Source organism: Ostrea edulis, chromosome 4 (assembly GCF_947568905.1).
Source record: "Ostrea edulis chromosome 4, xbOstEdul1.1, whole genome shotgun sequence".
Lineage (NCBI taxonomy): Eukaryota > Metazoa > Mollusca > Bivalvia > Ostreida > Ostreidae > Ostrea > Ostrea edulis.
The window spans coordinates 93782840-93801774 of record NC_079167.1 but is presented as its reverse complement, the minus strand read 5'-3'; the positions used below and the strand labels follow the sequence as shown (position 1 = coordinate 93801774).

The 18935-nt window shown below is 33.5% G+C and overlaps 1 protein-coding gene across 17 annotated transcripts in view; it reads left to right on the top strand.

The window, feature by feature from the left end:
* Positions 1–18935, top strand: part of LOC125668762 (serine/arginine repetitive matrix protein 2-like) — a 50278-nt gene that overhangs the window by 6138 nt on the left and 25205 nt on the right. For 14 of the 17 annotated variants that reach the window (XM_048903156.2, XM_048903149.2, XM_048903148.2 and 11 more), the window contains 8 exons: positions 10807–11298; positions 12074–12266; positions 14823–14905; positions 15595–15690; positions 15934–16159; positions 16729–16857; positions 17570–17694; positions 18639–18765. In XM_048903156.2, coding sequence (XP_048759113.2) covers positions 10807–11298; positions 12074–12266; positions 14823–14905; positions 15595–15690; positions 15934–16159; positions 16729–16857; positions 17570–17694; positions 18639–18765 — 1471 coding nt within the window. Of the gene's footprint in view, positions 1–4921; positions 5042–5948; positions 6075–8438; positions 8612–10806; positions 11299–12073; positions 12267–14822; positions 14906–15594; positions 15691–15933; positions 16160–16728; positions 16858–17569; positions 17695–18638; positions 18766–18935 lie in introns of those variants that run through there. The other 3 variants (XM_048903157.2, XM_048903159.2, XM_048903153.2) reach the window with 3 other exon arrangements.

Genomic DNA, 18935 nt, shown 5'->3' with positions numbered 1-18935 from the left:
ACGGTAGAATTAGGCCTGTAGTTGTCAAAAGGTTATCATAAGCACAAAGGAGGTTCTTTATTGCATATTCTATATAGCCGTACAAATTCCGATGTTGAAGGACAAAAGTGTTACATGCAGGTCGGTTTACCGAGATGTTATACTAAAAAAGCTCAAGAAATATTATCATAAACGACGCCCTATGTCAGGATTTAGGCATGTTCGTCTACCTCGAAATTAATGCTCCATCACATACATCTGAGCTTGCATGTGAAGCAATTTTTTAAGTCGGAGAAGGTTATATACCGTTTTGCCACACCCACCATACTCTCCAGATCTAAGCCCCATGCGATTTTTTCTTTTTTCCAAAACTTAATAAGAAGTTCTTGGTCGTCGTTATAAGTTCCGACAAGCCCTAATGGCTCAGCCATCAGTCAGTGCCACAGAGGTCTACCTAAATCAGCGTATTGTGACGCATTTCAGAAATGGATTCAGAGATTGAAATTATGTATTTCAAACCGCGGAAAATACTTTTCAGGGATGTAATGTTCATTTCACTATTTGAGTCAAATGCTTTTGAGATATCATACAATACACATTATACATATCGAACAGCCCTTGTATGTGTATATATATTAATGTGGAAGTGTGAGTGTCAGACAGTGTCAAGGTATGAAAAATAATATTGAATGCTATATGATATGCTGGAACTGTAAATTAAATTGATAATATAATCTTAGCAAATTAATTTGATTACGATGGGCATTCTCTTGACTTAAATCATGTGTTTTGGCAATATCAAAGCACTCGGCATTTATTTTCCGTTTTGATCCCTTGATGCTAAAAATATAGTTCTCTGAGTGAATTGAAATTCCAGTGATACCAGCTGATTGCTTTCACTGTTTGAAATATATCCGAAGTTCAAAATAAACAAAGTTGATCTCTTTTGTCCATTTTGGAAAAATAATCTTGCAGGATTCAAACCTTAAGCAAATTATAGTTATTTCCTAAGGGTGAATAATATTACTCAGTTATTCACACTAACGATTAGTCTATATATAAGAGAGAAGAATCACACCAACATGTGCTTTATAGTTATGTGTCAAATATTACCTGCAAAATAATTCACCCCCCCCCCCCAAATTTTTTTTTGAAATTTGCTGAAATAACAAAAATTATTGAAATGAGAAATGACTAATTTAATTTCACCCACAAGGAAGAAATGACAATTGATAAATCCTCTCAAATGAAGTGCACTCCTCTAAATACCTAGATCTTACAGCACAACTACAGATTCACTGACTATGAAGATGATCAATGAGAAGAACTTCATATCATTTAACTCATTACAGGGGCGGAACCATTTTTGAGGGATGTGTAGTGGGGGTGACCAAATTTGTACCTTTTTTGTCCATAATTAAGGGTGGGTGGGTTGAAAAGCCCTTACTGGCTTTGAAAAAACCCAATTTTTGTTAAAATTGTTCATTACCAAATGAGAAGGTGGGTGTTCAACTCCCATTAACCCCCTTTATAGATATAAATCTGCCAGTACTACTGCATTATCAGCTTAATGTTAACTTATTTCAAATTAAATGATTCTATTTCAATATATTTGCTAATTAGTACTGCAAACTAATTAATGTTTAACCATGCAGTATTTTAATGCAGAAAAAATTTTGTTGGGAATTAATTTTACTTAATTATGAATCGGTATTTATAACTGTAGATTTCTTAGTACATTTTGTTGTTGTCATGCATTTTTGCGTATCAAAACTCCACAAAAAACAAACTTTGATATCAGTGCACATTTTAGTTTCTAGATGGGCTGTTTATAATTGATGTCAAATTCCAATAACGGTATGCATATACAGTTGCACTGTAAATTTTAATTCTATCAATTATTAATAGGATACCGTGAAGGTAAATCATAAAATAACATCTACAATTTACAGTGGTTTGATAATGTGTGATTTATAATGGAAACTGATCAAAGAACATTTTTCAGGGTATTATAATGATATTAGTGTGCACATGACTATATACAAAATATAAGAAGTGTACGGTTTATTCCTGGCACTAATACTGAAAACAAGTTATCTTGCAATTAAAAATTATCCAATGTTATAATTGCAATTTTTTTAATTGGACAAAAATAAAGCTGAACGAGAATTTAATTTACACAACAATAAATCTGAAAATGTGATATGTATTCATATTCACCTGAAACAAATAATGTAATGTACGGAGACTCAATCTTCAAGGAAACTATTCAAATTTTTTTTACAGGGAACAAATTGGAATTTTAAGAATATAAACATTCATTTTGAAGAATTTATCCATTTGTTAAAACTCTGGGCATTTTACTTACAAACTTAAAACTTAATGCCTCGTTCACATGAATGCGCATTAAATTTTACTGCGCATTAAATTTTACTTCGCATTAAATTTAATGCAAAGTAAAATAATGCACATTAAATTTGTATGCATCGGTAAATTAAAGGATAGACTATATTATTGAAAATTATTTTATAGATATTTTAATGAATATTGTGTAGATACAGAATTCATTGTTCAAAACATAAAATAGGCCTATGCTAACTGTTGTGACGTAATTTTTAATTACTAATACTTATCATAAGTCTACTATGACATCATATGGTATAAAAATATTAACAATGAGCGGCATATTTGTTAAAATGTAAAAAAGAAAATCATATATGATCACTATTTTAAAACATTTTTGTCATATTTAAATGCAATTCCTTCCATATGTATTACTCAGTATGCCTATGCAGAGCACAGATTTACGTCTGCCATTATCCAATGACAATTGCTGTTTGTACATGTTTTTATACCCCCCGCAACAAGTTGTGGGGGGGTATACTGGAATCGGGTTGTCCGTCTGTCTGTCCGTCCGTCCGTCCGTCTGTAGACGCAATGGTTTCCGGGCTCTAAAGCATTATCCTTTCCTGACCTACCATCACCATATCATACATATGGACTACCCATGGGATGAAGATGTTCCCTATCAATTTTGGGGTCAAAAGGTCAAAGGTCAAGCACACTGGACATGGAAGTAGCAATATGGTTTCCGGGCTCTAAAAGCGTTATCCTTTCCACCTACAGTCACCATATCATACATATGGACTACCCATGGGATGAAGATGTTCCCTATCGATTTTGGGGTCAAAAGGTCAAAGGTCACGTGCACTGGACATGGAAGTAGCAATATGGTTTCCGGGCTCTAAAGCCTTATCCTTTCCACCTACAGTCACCATATCATACATATGGACTACCCATGGGATGAAGATGTTCCCTATCGATTTTGGGGTCAAAAGGTCAAAGGTCAAGCACACTGGACATGGAAGTAGCAATTTGGTTTCCGGGCTCTAAAGCGTTATCCTTTCCACCTACAGTCACCATATCATACATATGGACTACCCATGGGATGAAGATGTTCCCTATCGATTTTGGGGTCAAAAGGTCAAAGGTCACGCGCACTGGACATCGAAGTAGCAATATGGTTCGGTTTGTCATACCATTTGTTTTTTACACTCAGAAAAGAGGTAGTTTATACCTATTACCAACACCCTTTGGGAGATTGGGGTAAGCGGAGGGTATTCTTAGTGAGCATTACTCACAGTACCTCTTGTTTTTTTAGTGATTATTACCATTTTGATTAGTTTTTTGCACAAAACTAACACTAATATATATAGCTGCACGACCACGGGTATGATGCATGTGACCCAAATTTGCCATTACTCATGCATGTACATTTAATGCGAATTAGCTTTGCTTTGCGTTCACACGGAGCTAATGCGAAGTAAATCTAATTTGCATTAAATCGCGACGTAAATTTTAATTTGAAGTAAACTAATGCGCATTAAAATCACTGTGTGAACGCGGTTCAGATTTAATTTGCATTAACTTACGTTTAATGCGAATTAAATTCTTCGTGTGAACAAGGCATAAAAGTGTGAAATGAGGCAAGAGTGTGCCCTTATAATTAATTCTTAATAGTTTGATATAGCTAGAGATTTGATCTCGTGTTTGTTAATTTTCACTTTTTCATTTGCCATCCTGTTTATTATTTAATCACTTGGACTAAAACTCCACACACAGTATATGAAATAAATTTTAAATGTGTCTCTGACATATTTATTTCACTTTGAAGTGAGTTTTACTATGTGTCTAATGCATGTGCATCAACTCAGAGCTGCATGGTCTGAATTTGAATGCACATAGAAAGTTTTAATTATTCTGTTTATTTTTTTCTAATAGGGTTGTTACCAAGTATACTAATAATGAATGTGATATGCACAAAGATATGTGTGTAAGTGGCTATCGATCACATTTGAAGATTAGCTTTTCAGGATCTGCTAGGTTTCTGTTTGGTTATGAAAACATTTTTCAAAGGTTTGTTAAATTTGGTATAAAAGAGCTAATCCTTTTGTCAATAACATAGAGCCCAAGCTTTCTAGAGTATACACAGAATGCATTATGGATCAATATTTTCATTCTGCCAGTGGGCTTTTGCATTTCACTGAAACTGGCAATATCAATGGTTTCTGCTAGAAAGCCACCAGAGGCTGTATTGTAATGCTTCTGAACATGATATTTAACATACCGAATTGCAAAAAGTTGGAAGAAATTACATCAGTTTTGCCTTTTTCTGATAAAACAAATGGTAGATAAGAATGGTAATGAATGAATGTTTGAAGGCGATATTGAACGTGTAATATTGAAGTGTTGTTACTGTTTGTTGGTTATGCAATGCGACTTATCTTTGACATTTGCATTTAGTTTTGCAAGCATTAACCATTAAAAGTTTCCTAGGTGTTGTTGACTTGAACTCTGTGTCTTGAGCTACTAAAGATAAACATTTTTGGTGATTACACAACCCTAGATCCTAATGTTACCTTAGCTGAGAAAGCTAGAAATCTTTGTATCTAATTATATACCATTTTCAGCAATGTACACACTGTATATATGAAAATGTTGTCATGAATATGGATAATCCTGTTTATTTCTTACCCAGACAACAGACTGTCAGATCCAGCAGGTAAGGGTCAAGGTTCAAGGTGAAACTTTTCTGTTAACCTCACCTTTCACTGATTTTCATCATTTGAAGATTTGTCATGGAGTTATAATCTTCACTTTTTCTTCTAAGTACTGCAGACACCACAGTCAGCTGACAGTGTGAAGGAATATAGTTAAACACTGTGGTTCAACACTATATACTGTAACAACTAGTGCACTGAATCTGGTTGTATTCCTTAACCTCTTTGTCTGTATAGAATTCATCCTTTGTCATAACTTTTGATCTGTACAAAATAGACACCACATACTCTGTGAGCTGAACTGAAATATCAAATCCAAGACCATGTGACTGATGAAGGTCATGTCATATGTCAAGGTTAAATTTGGTAAACATAGAACTCTGCCACAGTTGAGGGGGATTATGTCAGTGTTTCACATTTAATAATAGAATGAAGACATTTATATTGATAATGGTAAATTGTTTAGATGTAAATGTCGACTTAAAGATTATATATGCATGAACATTTAGTGAACCTCATTTTTGTAACTTAATTAATTCTAAATTGAATATGAAAATTTTCTAAGTTCATGCATTCAAACAAGCTTGAAAAAGTTATCATTTTGTCTTTTAATTTGTAAAATGAGGTATGCAGGGGTGTGATTTTTCCTCTTTTCAGAGGAATTAAATCCTGATTGGCTCAATTTTAGACAAAAATGAAACACTTTGTGTTTGATCTCGATTAGTGACAGAAAATGATATTTTTCTGGGTAGGGTGAGGTGTATTTCTCCTTTTTGACCAGTTTTCCTCTGATTTCTGAGGAATTCTGAGTCACATGCAGCCCTGGATATATAGATTAATTTATATAGTGGCCACACTCAGTTTACAATGAAATTGATAAGGAAGTAATTTTTAAGTCAGCTAGCTGACAATAATGACTTTGATTAATATGATGGTTACAACAAAGTCGGTGACATAACAAAATTTCATTTATCACGAAGTCCCACCTACATGTACATAAAATGCCATATTGGATATAATGAAATCCTCACCCAGGTAAGCCAAGTCCCTTTGTTTTTATTTCATCTTCAATCACTCACAGTCTATGCTATATATAACTACAAAATGAGGACTGATGCATTTACAGTGAAAATATCAACAATGTTGATCAAGGGATTACTTAATGAAATGCTATGTACCATTTTGTTGTTGTAATTGCTCATAATTAATTTAAGGGTTTGAAATTTCTTTTCCCAAGTTTAACTTTGATGATCACAGTAATAGCCATGTGATTAAGAAATTGTTAATTGTCTGGTATCAGAAGTGTTAATTATTAGTAATAGTAGATTAAACTTAACATGCTGGAAAATATAGTAACTGACGAGTAATATAATAAAAACAAAATTGGCAATTAATGATAAAACAATTTTACAAGGATTCTTGATCATATACATTCATTTATATAAAAACTCCCAAATTATAATTGCAATTATCCTGATCATGCCGACTTTTAAAATAAATATCAGATGAAACATGTGCTGCGCATTATTAATACACCAATGATTCATTTAAATTTGACAGTGAGTCTGAAGTCATTGAAAGGACTATTCATTTACAAATAGATCGAATCATCTGGGATCTTTGAACTGTGCTAGTATATATACATGTACATGAATATTGTTACTGAAAATTGATTGACATATTGGTATAGCATCAACATAATTTACTGTGCAGTAAAAAGCATGTCAATTGATGACAAAGAGGTTGCCGATTTTGATCATGTCATATTTACACTGACCGGCCTGCATGATTTCAGCCAGTTGATAACAATTTTGTTATTGAATGCGCACTCTGACTGTGAAGCAATGATAACTTGATGTTTCAGGAGCTGGAGGAATTTTAGTGACATCAGACAAAGTCGGAAAATTGTGCAGTTTTATAGCAATAAAGTGCATTAACTGTTAGATATGAAATCACAATACGTAACATGATCGAGTGGTCTGTATTGATGATGAATTTTTATATCTATATATTTCATTTCAGTAATACTGAAAATTAAAGCCATGCATGCAGATGAGTTATATTATATTTTATGAGTGTATGATGGTGCTTTGCTGATCGAATTACATGATACATGTAATAAATTATACATTCCTCACATATATTCAGAAATCTGCATGCAAATATAACTGATATGCATGTAGTATATTAATTAATATGTACATGTATTTGGATTTTTTTATTTCACAGGTGGAATTCACACAATGGTAGTACATGTAATTGATCACTATCGAAATTCACGCATGTTAATTAGTGAAAAGTCGCTGGTTGACTTCAAACATGTCAGTAAAATTTGACTATAATGTAAAAATTGAATCCCTATATTTAAGTGAAAATTCACTGGTGGAATTCACGTATGTGTTAAATAATTATAGTGAACATTCAAAAAGAAAATTATCCTAGCATAATTATTTTATTACTTTCAGTCATAAATGATCAAGTTTTCAGCTAAAAATATCACAACTGATACAATGTAAAAACATTTACACGTTCTTATAAACTCTATACATCATCATTTAAACTTCGATCAAAATGCATGGCCTAGATACATGTATAAATACACGGACATCAGGGATCAGGTATTTATTTCTTCCACGTAACAATGGAATCATGGATATACATTCAATGACAGCTATAACAAATTATTTTTCAGGTCCTTTTACATTACAATATGTTTATGTTATAAACGGAATCCATATTGTTACATTATTTATAATCATTGTTTCCTAAAGTTTACCCAGTTTAAACAATTTGGAAAAAATATATTGAACACACAATGTCGCCTGCAATGCTAATTTAATACCTGGCCAGTTCAATGGAACATTTATGGCAACATGTGTCCATGTGTCATTTTCTCAGGGGTCTGGGCGATATAACATTTCAGACACTCCACTTCATTTTTAAAGAAAGCACACATTGTAATATATCATGGTACATTTCTTTTTCTTTGTTTTTTAATTTCTTCTTTCTAGCAGGTCTGTTTGTCTAGATTAAATGAATTAATAAATGTTCTATTCCTTTTGGTGACCTATAACTAGCTTCACTTCTAAGAACAATTAATTCAGAGTCCATTGATACGCAAAAAGTAATTTTCCAATGCCCATTGGTCTTACTTTTAAAAGTCAATATAGTACGTCTTTTGTACCTTATAGCAATTTGCTATTTGGCAAAAAACAAACAATTAACTTACTTAGCAAAAAATTGATTATTTCTCTTTCGCGTTTGTTACTCAATTAAGGAACTGACTTTAAATTTGCATAAAATGTAATGAATTGAAACTTAAAACATCAATACCTATGAATAATTAAGGAGTATATACCTTGTTGATCATCACCATAGCAAATTTATATCCTCCACTTTTATTAACGAATGTTGATTGTGTCGGAGGCAGAAAATTACAGTCAGCGTCATTAGTTACATGTAAAGGTCATGAGGAGGCGTCGACAGAGCCTCAGTATAGCAGCGGAGGATATTGATAGCGAGGGGGATATGTCATCACAGAAGGAATATACCAGTCCCCCACCTCCCTACAGGTCTGGGAAATGTTCAGTTTTAATGTAGTTGTCAAATATATACTTTCTCAAAATATTAAAACGTATCGATACTATAGCTGTATAGTTAATGCGTGTCTGTCTATCAACACTTGGTAGAGTGCGTTAATTTCACCTTCATGGATTCTCTCTGATATTCTATATCGTGCCAATCGTTATGAATTATATATGGTTGTTTCTATACTTGTGATAGGAATTTTTTGTGTGACATTGAACTTAATATTTGCAATTCTCATCATGATATTAATTACTAATTGAAGTACTCGAAGCATGGTAATTTAGATAAGTAAATTAAATGTGTCTATAGATCTCTGTGTACATTATTACGTGTATCAGGTTCAGTCATAAGCTTGACGAAGTAATGCAAGGTATATCATCAGGACTAAATGTTTTATACCATCTGGGCTTATTGTTTATTGACCAAAGAAGCCCTGTAGCTCATAGGTTAAAGACAAGATATGCTGCAATATAAAGGCTACATTTGGTCTTTTTGTACAGGTTAAGTACAAATTAATTAATACAGGGAGGGATCTATACATGTTGAGTACATTAATCTTAAATATTAAGTTAATTCAATCTGTTGAAATTTTGTTATCATTTTAATAAAATGAATTTGATATAGTCTTACGGAAATTGATAGGTGCCTGGGTAAAGTGGCCATCAGATAGATAAGTGGAGGCCATGCCACCAGTTCAGTGGCAGCCATCAGTTAATTTATATGGTGGCCGGAAGATAAGAAGTGGCGGCTGCCAGATAGATTAAGTGGCAGTTACCTGAGTTAGATTAAGTGGTGACCATCAGTTAATTTATATGGCGGCAGTACAGGGGTCTCCGTGGCCGAGTGGTTAGGGCATCGCGCTCAAAATCATATGGTCTCTCACCTCTGGTTGGTGCGGATTCGAATCCCGCTCGCGCCGGTTAGTGACAAAGTTTCCCAGTTTACTTTCAGAAGACAAGTGGTCTAGCTCTCTTCCCAGGTACATTGTATCTAGGTTCTCTCTTCCACCAATAAGAACTGGGTGCCACCAGATAACTGAAAAATGTTGAGTGTGGCGAAAAACAGCAAAAACAGTCAATATATGGTGGCAGTCAGATAATAGTGATGGCCACCAGGTAATAAGTGATGGCTGCCATGCAGTTAAATGAATATCAGTTTTAAACCCTACTAAGCACCCATGGCTTCTGTAATATCTGCATTTTTTAAAAATAAAAATGCACTGAAATTCATTTCAGTGAAGACTTAATTGTCACACTTGATTGATAAATTAATGATTCATTTTTAATGTTATAAATCTGAGACCTAGAATTTAATCTTTTAATTCATATCCTGTACAATTTTGAGTGCTTTTAGACATTTATAATGGTCTGAACCTAGCTTTTTGCAACTACATGTACAACCTTATTTTCTGGACTCTCAATTCCAGATCAAGCCTCCTGGCTGATTCAGGAGATATTGCATGTATGAAAATAGTGAAAAGTGGTGAATTGCACTCTATGCATTAAAGTAGTATTGCATGTGTATACTAAAGATTTTTTAACATTACTAGATTTAATATTTCATTTGCATTAATGTATTTTGGTATACTAATGTGTTTTTCAAAGAATATTGTTTTGCAATTCTTCATTGATTTTCCATAAAATTGATCATGCATAAAAAATAAAGAATTTATAAGTTAATTTTTCCTTTAACTCTTTGTAAAAGCTCACAGACAGTCACGATAATAATGTAGTAATTCTACTATAGGAGACATCTGCATATGACTTCATGCTCCTCCATTAAATGCAAGTAGAAGGAAACATGATTGAAAAAATCACAAAAGAAGCATTATTGTTAATTTAATTCATTGATTTCACTTCAACTTCATTTGGATTTATTTAAATTTGCAATGTTTTGGTCTTTGATATCTGTGATAGCCATTTCCTCATAAATGTGCTGCAATTGTGAACAATGTGCATATGAATCTTGATAAATATGATACATCTATTTCAAAGGCTGGGAATTCTGACAGAAATCAAAGTAGTATGTAAATAATTTTAGTTTTGAAAATGCACTTAGGGTTATTGAAATAAAACGCTTCATGCCGGCTTACTTTCAGCATGAAGAACGTGTCGCAGTTCATACCCTCATGTATTTTCAAAAATGATATTTCTGAATGAAATGTAACTTTCTTCTTTAGGCCGCCTGTTGCCACACAGTTTCCATCCAGGTATGGGTATCTTCCCGAAATCAATTCCCCCAGACCTCCAGATAAAAGTCTTGTGCCAGTAAATGGCCGAAAAGCCAGCCCAGCTGGATTTAATCCAAACTATGACCTTGATGCAGATGAGCGGATTCGTCAGTTGGAGGTTCGTTTAAATGTAGCAGAAAAATCAAATCGAGCTCTTCTAGAGGAAGTGCTCAGACTGCAAGGTGATGTAAAGACTACAAATCGTAGAAATGAAGAAGTTCTACGTGAGGAAAAGGGCTCTCGACACAATCTGGAGTCAGCCATGAAAATAAACAACGAACTTATCACCCAGTTAAGTGCTAGAATCAAAGATGCAGAGGAGAAATTGTCAGAGGAGAAAACAGCCTTGTCATCACTTGTCAATCACACAAAAGGGGTGGAGCAAGCTGTTAAAAGTAGTCAGAATGAACTGATAGCCAAAAAAGATGTACAATCTCAAAAGTGAGTATATAATATAGATAATTAAAAGTTGTAATTTTAAGATACTATAGCATACTAAGCTTATAGATGGAATATATTATTGTTTTTGGATATGTGTGTGAACATGGTGATTTTGAGTTTAATTCATTTGATGAGAGCAATGATTGATTTAATGCACGCGTTAATTCAATTATTGCTTATCTTCAATTGAATTAATGATATCTTTAATTCATTTGAAGAGAGCATTAATTCTTTTAGAGAGAACAACTATATAATTAAAGATATCTTCAATTCAACATATCCACAATTGAATAGATGATCTTTTTAATTAAATTGTTGTTCTCGATCTCTTTAAAAGAATTGATGCACGCATTAATTCCTTATACAAAAGCATTGTAAATGATTAAAGATATCTTCAATTGAATTAAAGAGATCATCAAATTATTTATATGGAGCTCTAAAATTAATTATTGCGAGCAATATTTATACGAAATTGATGCTCTCATCAATTGAATCGAAGAGAGCAATAATTGAATTAATGCGCGCATTAAATCAATTATTGCTCTCATTATTATTCAATTGATGCGCGCATTAATTCAATTGATGTGAACAATAATTGAATTGAAGCATGCATTAATTCATTTGATGAGAGCAATAATTGATTTAATGCATGCATTAATTCAATTAAAGAGAGCAATAATTGAATTGATGATATCTTCAAATAATTGAAAATATCTTCAGTTATTTGAGTTTATGTTAATTTAGTGCTCCGTAATTTTGAGATGTATATTTTCAGACTTATCGAGATGAGGGCTGAGATTGAGGAATTGCAAGGAACCAAGAACCAGCTGGAACGAATTTGTTTCTCCATGGCTGATGACATCAGAACCCTGAAAATGAAAATGGATCAGCAATCATCAGAACTTGGCACAGTCTCATCTGAACTAAAAAATAAGTCCAAGAAACTAGAGGATGACAACAGAAATCAGGTAAAATGCACAGAGTTTTCACTCATAGATGACAAACATAATGTTGTGTACAGCAGTAGATTATTGTGATCAAATTGATAATTAATTTTGTTAGTTTTGGATTTATTTCAAATTGATTTTGAAGAAAAAAGCTAAAAAATAAGAAAAAATTGATGTGCCAGGGATTTCATTATAGTTTTCACTAGATGTGAGATTTGTTGTAAAAGTTGTACTTCCAAACTAAACTGATGAATATACACTGTAGTTGTATTCCTGGTTTGCTTATCTGTCTATTAATCTGCTCAGAATCCATTAACAGGCTACAAAGCAGGAGAAAGTTGTCTCCTTATAAAATATGTACCACGATGATTGATAAACCTTATATAGATTTCAACAGTTTTGATGGAAAATTTACACTTCTTCTAACTTACATTTGTTTACTAATTACTAGGCCAAATTGAACATTTTGAAAGATTATAGGGTATGTTTTATAGTTTGATAGTTTATCAATATCTTTATTATATACATGTATGTTTATGAATTTATTTCCCATGAAAAAAGGACTATTTACATACATGTACAAATTAATATGATATACCCCTGATGTGACATTTGTAAACATGTCACAATATATAGCATAGTTTTGTGTAATTTTGAATTAACTGTTTTGTGTTTGGTGACAATTTGAATGCACACAGGCAGAAGAGGTAAACCATTCTGTAGTCAGCCATATTGAGCCCACAAAAGTTATACTGCCCCCACAGCGCTTTATTCTGACAATATCATTTTGTGGGAGCAGATAAATTTCATTCATAATTTCTCCGACTTTAATTTATTCAATCAATGATATTGATAGATCAAATCGAAAAAATGTAAAAGAACGAAAATTCAGTGGGTTTGGTTTTTTTTTTTATCTTAGCTAGTGCTTTCATCTATCCATTATTATACTTTAACGAACTTTTTTTAATAGCTAGAAAAAATTGTAAAGAATATAGATTTTACCTCCCTCTGAACAGAGTTTAGGGGAGACTGCATATAGGAGTCACCTTGTCTGTCTGGCTGTCCGTTGAAAAAGTTTTGAAACTGATTTTTTTTTTATAGTGATCGAAACCAGACAGAGAATTCTGATGATGTGAAATTACACATGTAACCCCTATTGATTTGGAGTCAAACAGTCTGCAAAATTAAGTCAAAATAAACTTGAACATCTATATAAGAATTAAAGAAGATGATTTCCTAGTGATTTTGAGGTCAATGGTCAAGTGAACTGGACATTGAATATAGAAAAACCATTTTTATTTTATTAGCTTTAAATTATTTCCCATCACAACTGAAATGACCATTCTTAATATGCAGTCTCATCATGGAATGAGGATGTTCCATATATCAGTTTTGGGATCAAAGGGTCAAAGATCAAGTGAAATGGACTAATGCAGGAAAACAGTTTAATATAAGGGCCATAAGTGATTTCTCTTTTCACCAGGAGTCACACACAGACTTGCCATGGGATGATAATGATTCCTATTGAATTTAGTGTTTCAACATTATATAACCAGGGAGTTCGGGGTATGCCCCACAGGGGGTATTAGTCTGTTAAGGCAGCTCTAGTTTTTTTTTTTTCTTCTTTCCCTTATAGATAATTAAAATAGCAACTTTTTTAAAACCTTTTTAAAATAGCAACTTTTTTATTAACTATTTTTATTGAACATTTCCTTGACATTTCAATTGTTTTAAATGTATAATTAGTCTGTAAGTACATATATATTTATAATTAGTCTGTAAGTACATATAAATTTATAATTAGTCTGTAAGTACATATAAATGTATAATTAGTCTGTAAGTACATATAAATGTATAATTAGTCTGTAAGTACATGTATATTTGGGTTTATACAGACAGTGATTGAATATCAGTAACATAATCTCTATATTCAACAGAAAGTGAGTTCAAGAATGGTATTATAACATTTTTTTATTTAAGTGAGAGAGCAGGCACATAACGCTTCCACCTGTTTTACGATATCAGGGCAGCAATGAAATAATACATGGGTACATGTTGAATGCGAGAGGCGGGAAGCCATTTTGAATTTCATTTTCAGTGTTGGCGTAAACAAAAAAACAACACCCACAGCTTTTTATGTATCCCAGACTCGTTTTGTGTCACTGTAGTTTTTAAGGGTCGTGCTGTGTTTTCTTTCTTTGTCTTATTTACTTTCAGATATTTTGGTTGATATATGCAGTCAAAAATAGATTAAATAATGTTTGAATGAATTTGAAGTGTTGCAGACACACTGTTTTGCTTTTATGTAGGGATCTATAGTTATAATTAGAAAAGATGCTTCTAATTGAAAATTCATTGATTCTATATGAACAAGAAAAAAATGTTTGGTTTGCTTTGCATAAATATGTATTTGTAAGTATTACTGAGTTTATATGAACTTACTTTCCAATATTGATACATATTACATTATATATGTTTAACTGAAATACCTTAATTAAACTGTTTTTCAGTTTCAAACTTAATGAGCTGTGAGTGTTAATGAGAATTATCATTATAGTAGGGTGGGTTGTTTTTCAGCTGGAGGCATTGAGAAAAACATCTAATGTTCAATCCCAGTCTGACCAACAGACGACACAACTCCGGGGACAGGTGGAAACCAGGTAAATAATTCGTAAAATGACAATGTTCATATATTTTATGATATGATCAAATACACAAGATAACCCATGTTCCTATTTTACTATAATATCAAGAAAATAATAGTTTAAAACACCTGATGGGATGTAAATCAATTAAACAAACAACTTTCAATATAATTGTATACATATGGTGTTTATATATCGCAACTGATTCGATACGCAAGAGCTTGTTCCACGTATGATCAGTTTTTCAATAAAGGCAGGCTACTGACAAATAAGTTGCAGCTAGTGCAGGGGTTCCAACAGTCTCGTTTAAAGTCAGCATTTCGCAAAGTCTATGGTCATTATAACAATCTAGTTTGCCAATACAACCTTTCATTGGGTCAAATGCTGTCTGACGTGTTTCATAGCAATTGTTAGGCTGTTCTTGGCACACTGATTTTGACTACAGATGGCTCCATTTGCCTGATCAAGATATAGGGCTCATGGTAGGTGTGGTCGGTTGACAAGGGATGCTCACTTGATCCCACCTCTGGTATGATCATGCAAGGACACATATATATCACTTCACTATTCACTGAACCATGTGCATTTATACATCAATACAACCAAGAACCATGTACAAATGTATATTTCAATCACAAACAACTCGAACAATAAAACTGTTCCTGCTGTATTGTTTTCACTATATATCTTATATCTGTATATAGGTTATCAGAGCTTAGAGATGTTCTGGTGGATGTCCGAGCCAAACAGGAGTCTGAAATCAACGAAAGGAGAACCTTGGAGCAGCAAATGTCAAAAAAGTGGGTCAACAGTAAAATAGGATGTAAACTTGACCTGAAAATGACAGTTGATTGTAGTAATAAATTTGATCTGACTTACATGCATGTGCATGCATGCATGTGTGGGTCAATGGCAATTTCTCTCAAAAATATTCTTTAAAAAATACAACTTTTAAATGAAATGCCTTGCTTGTAATATTTTACAAAAGATTATGAGCTGTAATATGAGTTATTGCCCTTGATATTTAATTTTCCATTTTGTAGAATCTATGAATTACAACAGTCGCTGAGTGAAGCCAATCGACGGCGAGACGAGGGCATGCATTCAATGGATATCTTACTGAGAGAGAAAGACCATGCCAGCCAGGCCGACAAACTCAATCTGACATCTAAAGTCGCAGACACCGTGGAGGATGTCAACAAAAAACTTCTGTCTAAGGAAATCAAAATCAGGGAAGAAATGCAGGAGAGATACCTACAGCTGGAAAGGGTGAGGGAATATATGGATAGGAAAGGGAAAATGATAGGCTGGGTAAAATCTCACTTTAAGGGCAAATGGGAGGCTGGGGGAAAATCTTGTGATTTTACTGAAAGGTAATGTGAGAGGGGTGATCAGAGGAACTTACTCGAGTGGAAAAAAGAAAGGGAATGGGGAAAATTGTGGAATTTACTGTAAGAAAAGTGAAAGGGTGGCAGAATATGAGGATATTTTTGGGAGGGAAAATGAGAGGATAGGGAAAATCTGGATCACTGAAAGGGAATTAAGTGAAATGGATGGGGGAAAATTAGGGATCATATATATCTGCATGGACGTTTCGGAAAATGAAAGTTTAACCTGTCAGTGACAATCTTATCGAAAGAGAAAATAAGGAGTGAAAAAGATATGGGGATCTCATTAAGTATTTATTAGAATTCGGAATTATTTGGAATTAAGAAATATGTTCAGTCTGTCTAGCTATTCTGTATGTAAGACTTTACAATGTTATTTAGTTGGACTCCCTTCAGCCATGTTGTGTGTGAAACTCTATAACATGTTATATATAATACTTTACACAACAGCTGATACATCAAGAGCAACAGACCCGGCGAGAATCAGAAAGGGCGATGAGGGAGGACACTGAGAGGAAATTCCTGACGCTGAAGCACACCATCGAGGAACTGAATCTGGATGTCAAGGAACAGTTCAAGGTGAGAATACAGTTTCTCACATTACCACCAGTGTGAGATTGACTTTACCCATGTGAGACAGCCATGTGAGATTTTTCTGTCTCGCACTGCTGCGACGTCCTTTGATATTTTCTATGATTTATGTTACACGGTGAAGATTTACGTTACTTGGTGAAGCACAACAAATTAATAATGTATATAGCTTTCTGGTGGACAACCTTGGGTTTTTTAGTTTACACTTACAGTGTAAACCATTGTCGGGTATGCTCTTTCTGCCTATCTAATTAGTTTTTGCATCGAAGTTCAAACGAGGATTTTGATAATTTAGAATTTTCTCAAAGCTCCTAAATTTATGCACTAAACTGTAGGTAAAATGTGAGAAAAATAATCCTTCATTATTTACTTGTGTGGGATAGGGAAATTCCACCTCTGGAACAAGATTCGCTGTCTATGACTCGGCATAACCTCATCCTAGATTGCGAATCTTGTCCCCTCGGTGGAATTTCCCTATCCCACACTCGTACATGTAATAATGAAGGATTCTATTATTCTCACTGAGGGGTGTCAGTGATGAGATAAAAGCTTACAAAGGAATTGTATGTAGAGGACATTGTCATGAAACATCTCTGGTGGTGTGCTTTCATTACGTACGAGGATCCAGGCTAATTTTTGTAACTGTTGTTATGATTCTGTGGCCCTGATGTTACCATTTGTTTATACTTTTTATCTTTAGAATGAGAAAGTTAAAACAAAAGACACAATATCAAAGTTAGATGAATCCATTTCGATTGTGGAAAAGCAATCTGCTGAAAACAGGAAGCAGTTTGAGAAAGTGATGGGTGCTGAAATTAGTCAAAGGTGAGAAAATGATGCATGCTGAATTAGTTAAAGGTGAGAAAATGTTGCATGCTGAATTAGTCAAAGATGAGAAAATGATGGGTGCTAAAGTTAGTCGAAATTGAGAAAATGATGGGTGCTGACTGCTGAAGTTAGTCAAAGGTGAGAAAGGGAAGGGTGCTGAATTAGTTAGAGCTGAGAAAGTGATGGGTGGTAAATTAGTCAAAGTAGAGAAAATGATGGGTGCTGAAATTAGTTAAAGGTGAGAAAATGATGCATACTGAATTAGTCAAAGGTGAGAAAGTGAAGGGTGCTGAAATTAGTCAAAGGCGAGAAAGGGAAGGGTGCTGAAATTAGTCAAAGGTGAGAAAGGGAAGGGTGCTGAAGTAAGGCAAAGGTGAGAAAGAGAATGGTACTCATGAAGTTAGTCGAAGGTGAGAAAATGATTGGTGCTGAATTAGTTAAATGTTAGAAAATGATTGGTGCTGAAGTTAATCGAAGAAAGGTAGAAAGTGATGGATGCTTGAATTAGTCACAGGTGAGAGTGTGATGGGTGCAGAAATTAGTCAAAATGAGAAAGTAGTGCATGCTAGTAATAAAATATACTTAGAAGTGTGAAGTTTAATTTGATTACTATAAATTGTATTGTGTGAGAATTGTTTATGTAAGTCTACAACATTGTCTAAGTTAAATGTGAGCGTATTGAATGCCAATTGTTTTCCATGATGACAAATTAATAAAAGGATGATAAAACTTGATTGTGACTCTGTGTTTGTTTCTGGTAATTAAGAAAGAAGATTTAAAAATAAATATCTTGGCAAAAAGTAGTTGGTACATGTATCATAAATTCTGATCAGCTGAAATTGCTCTCAAAATTTTATAAGAATGCAGATACATTATCTTCAGACAAAGAAAAATGAAAGATTCATTCAATAATCCACAAACATTTGAATTTCATATTGTAGGAAAATGCATGAGGCAAGTACTGTGGAAAAGTTGGCCAGTGTCAATGAGAAATTACAGATTGCTACCTCTTCCCTTCAGCAGTCAATAGGGGGAATAACTCAGGCCATGTCAAGCCAGAATGAAAAGGTAATCCATAGTCAGAACAGCTGTGACAGATCTATATTTAACGAGCTCCTAATTCGAAATCTATGAGAAAAATATTTCAACTCTTCAGAATACCGTAGGAATAGTATTTTTAGTGAGGATTTAATTTTGGCATTATTAGTGACAGTGTTGAGATTGTTAAGATTGAATAT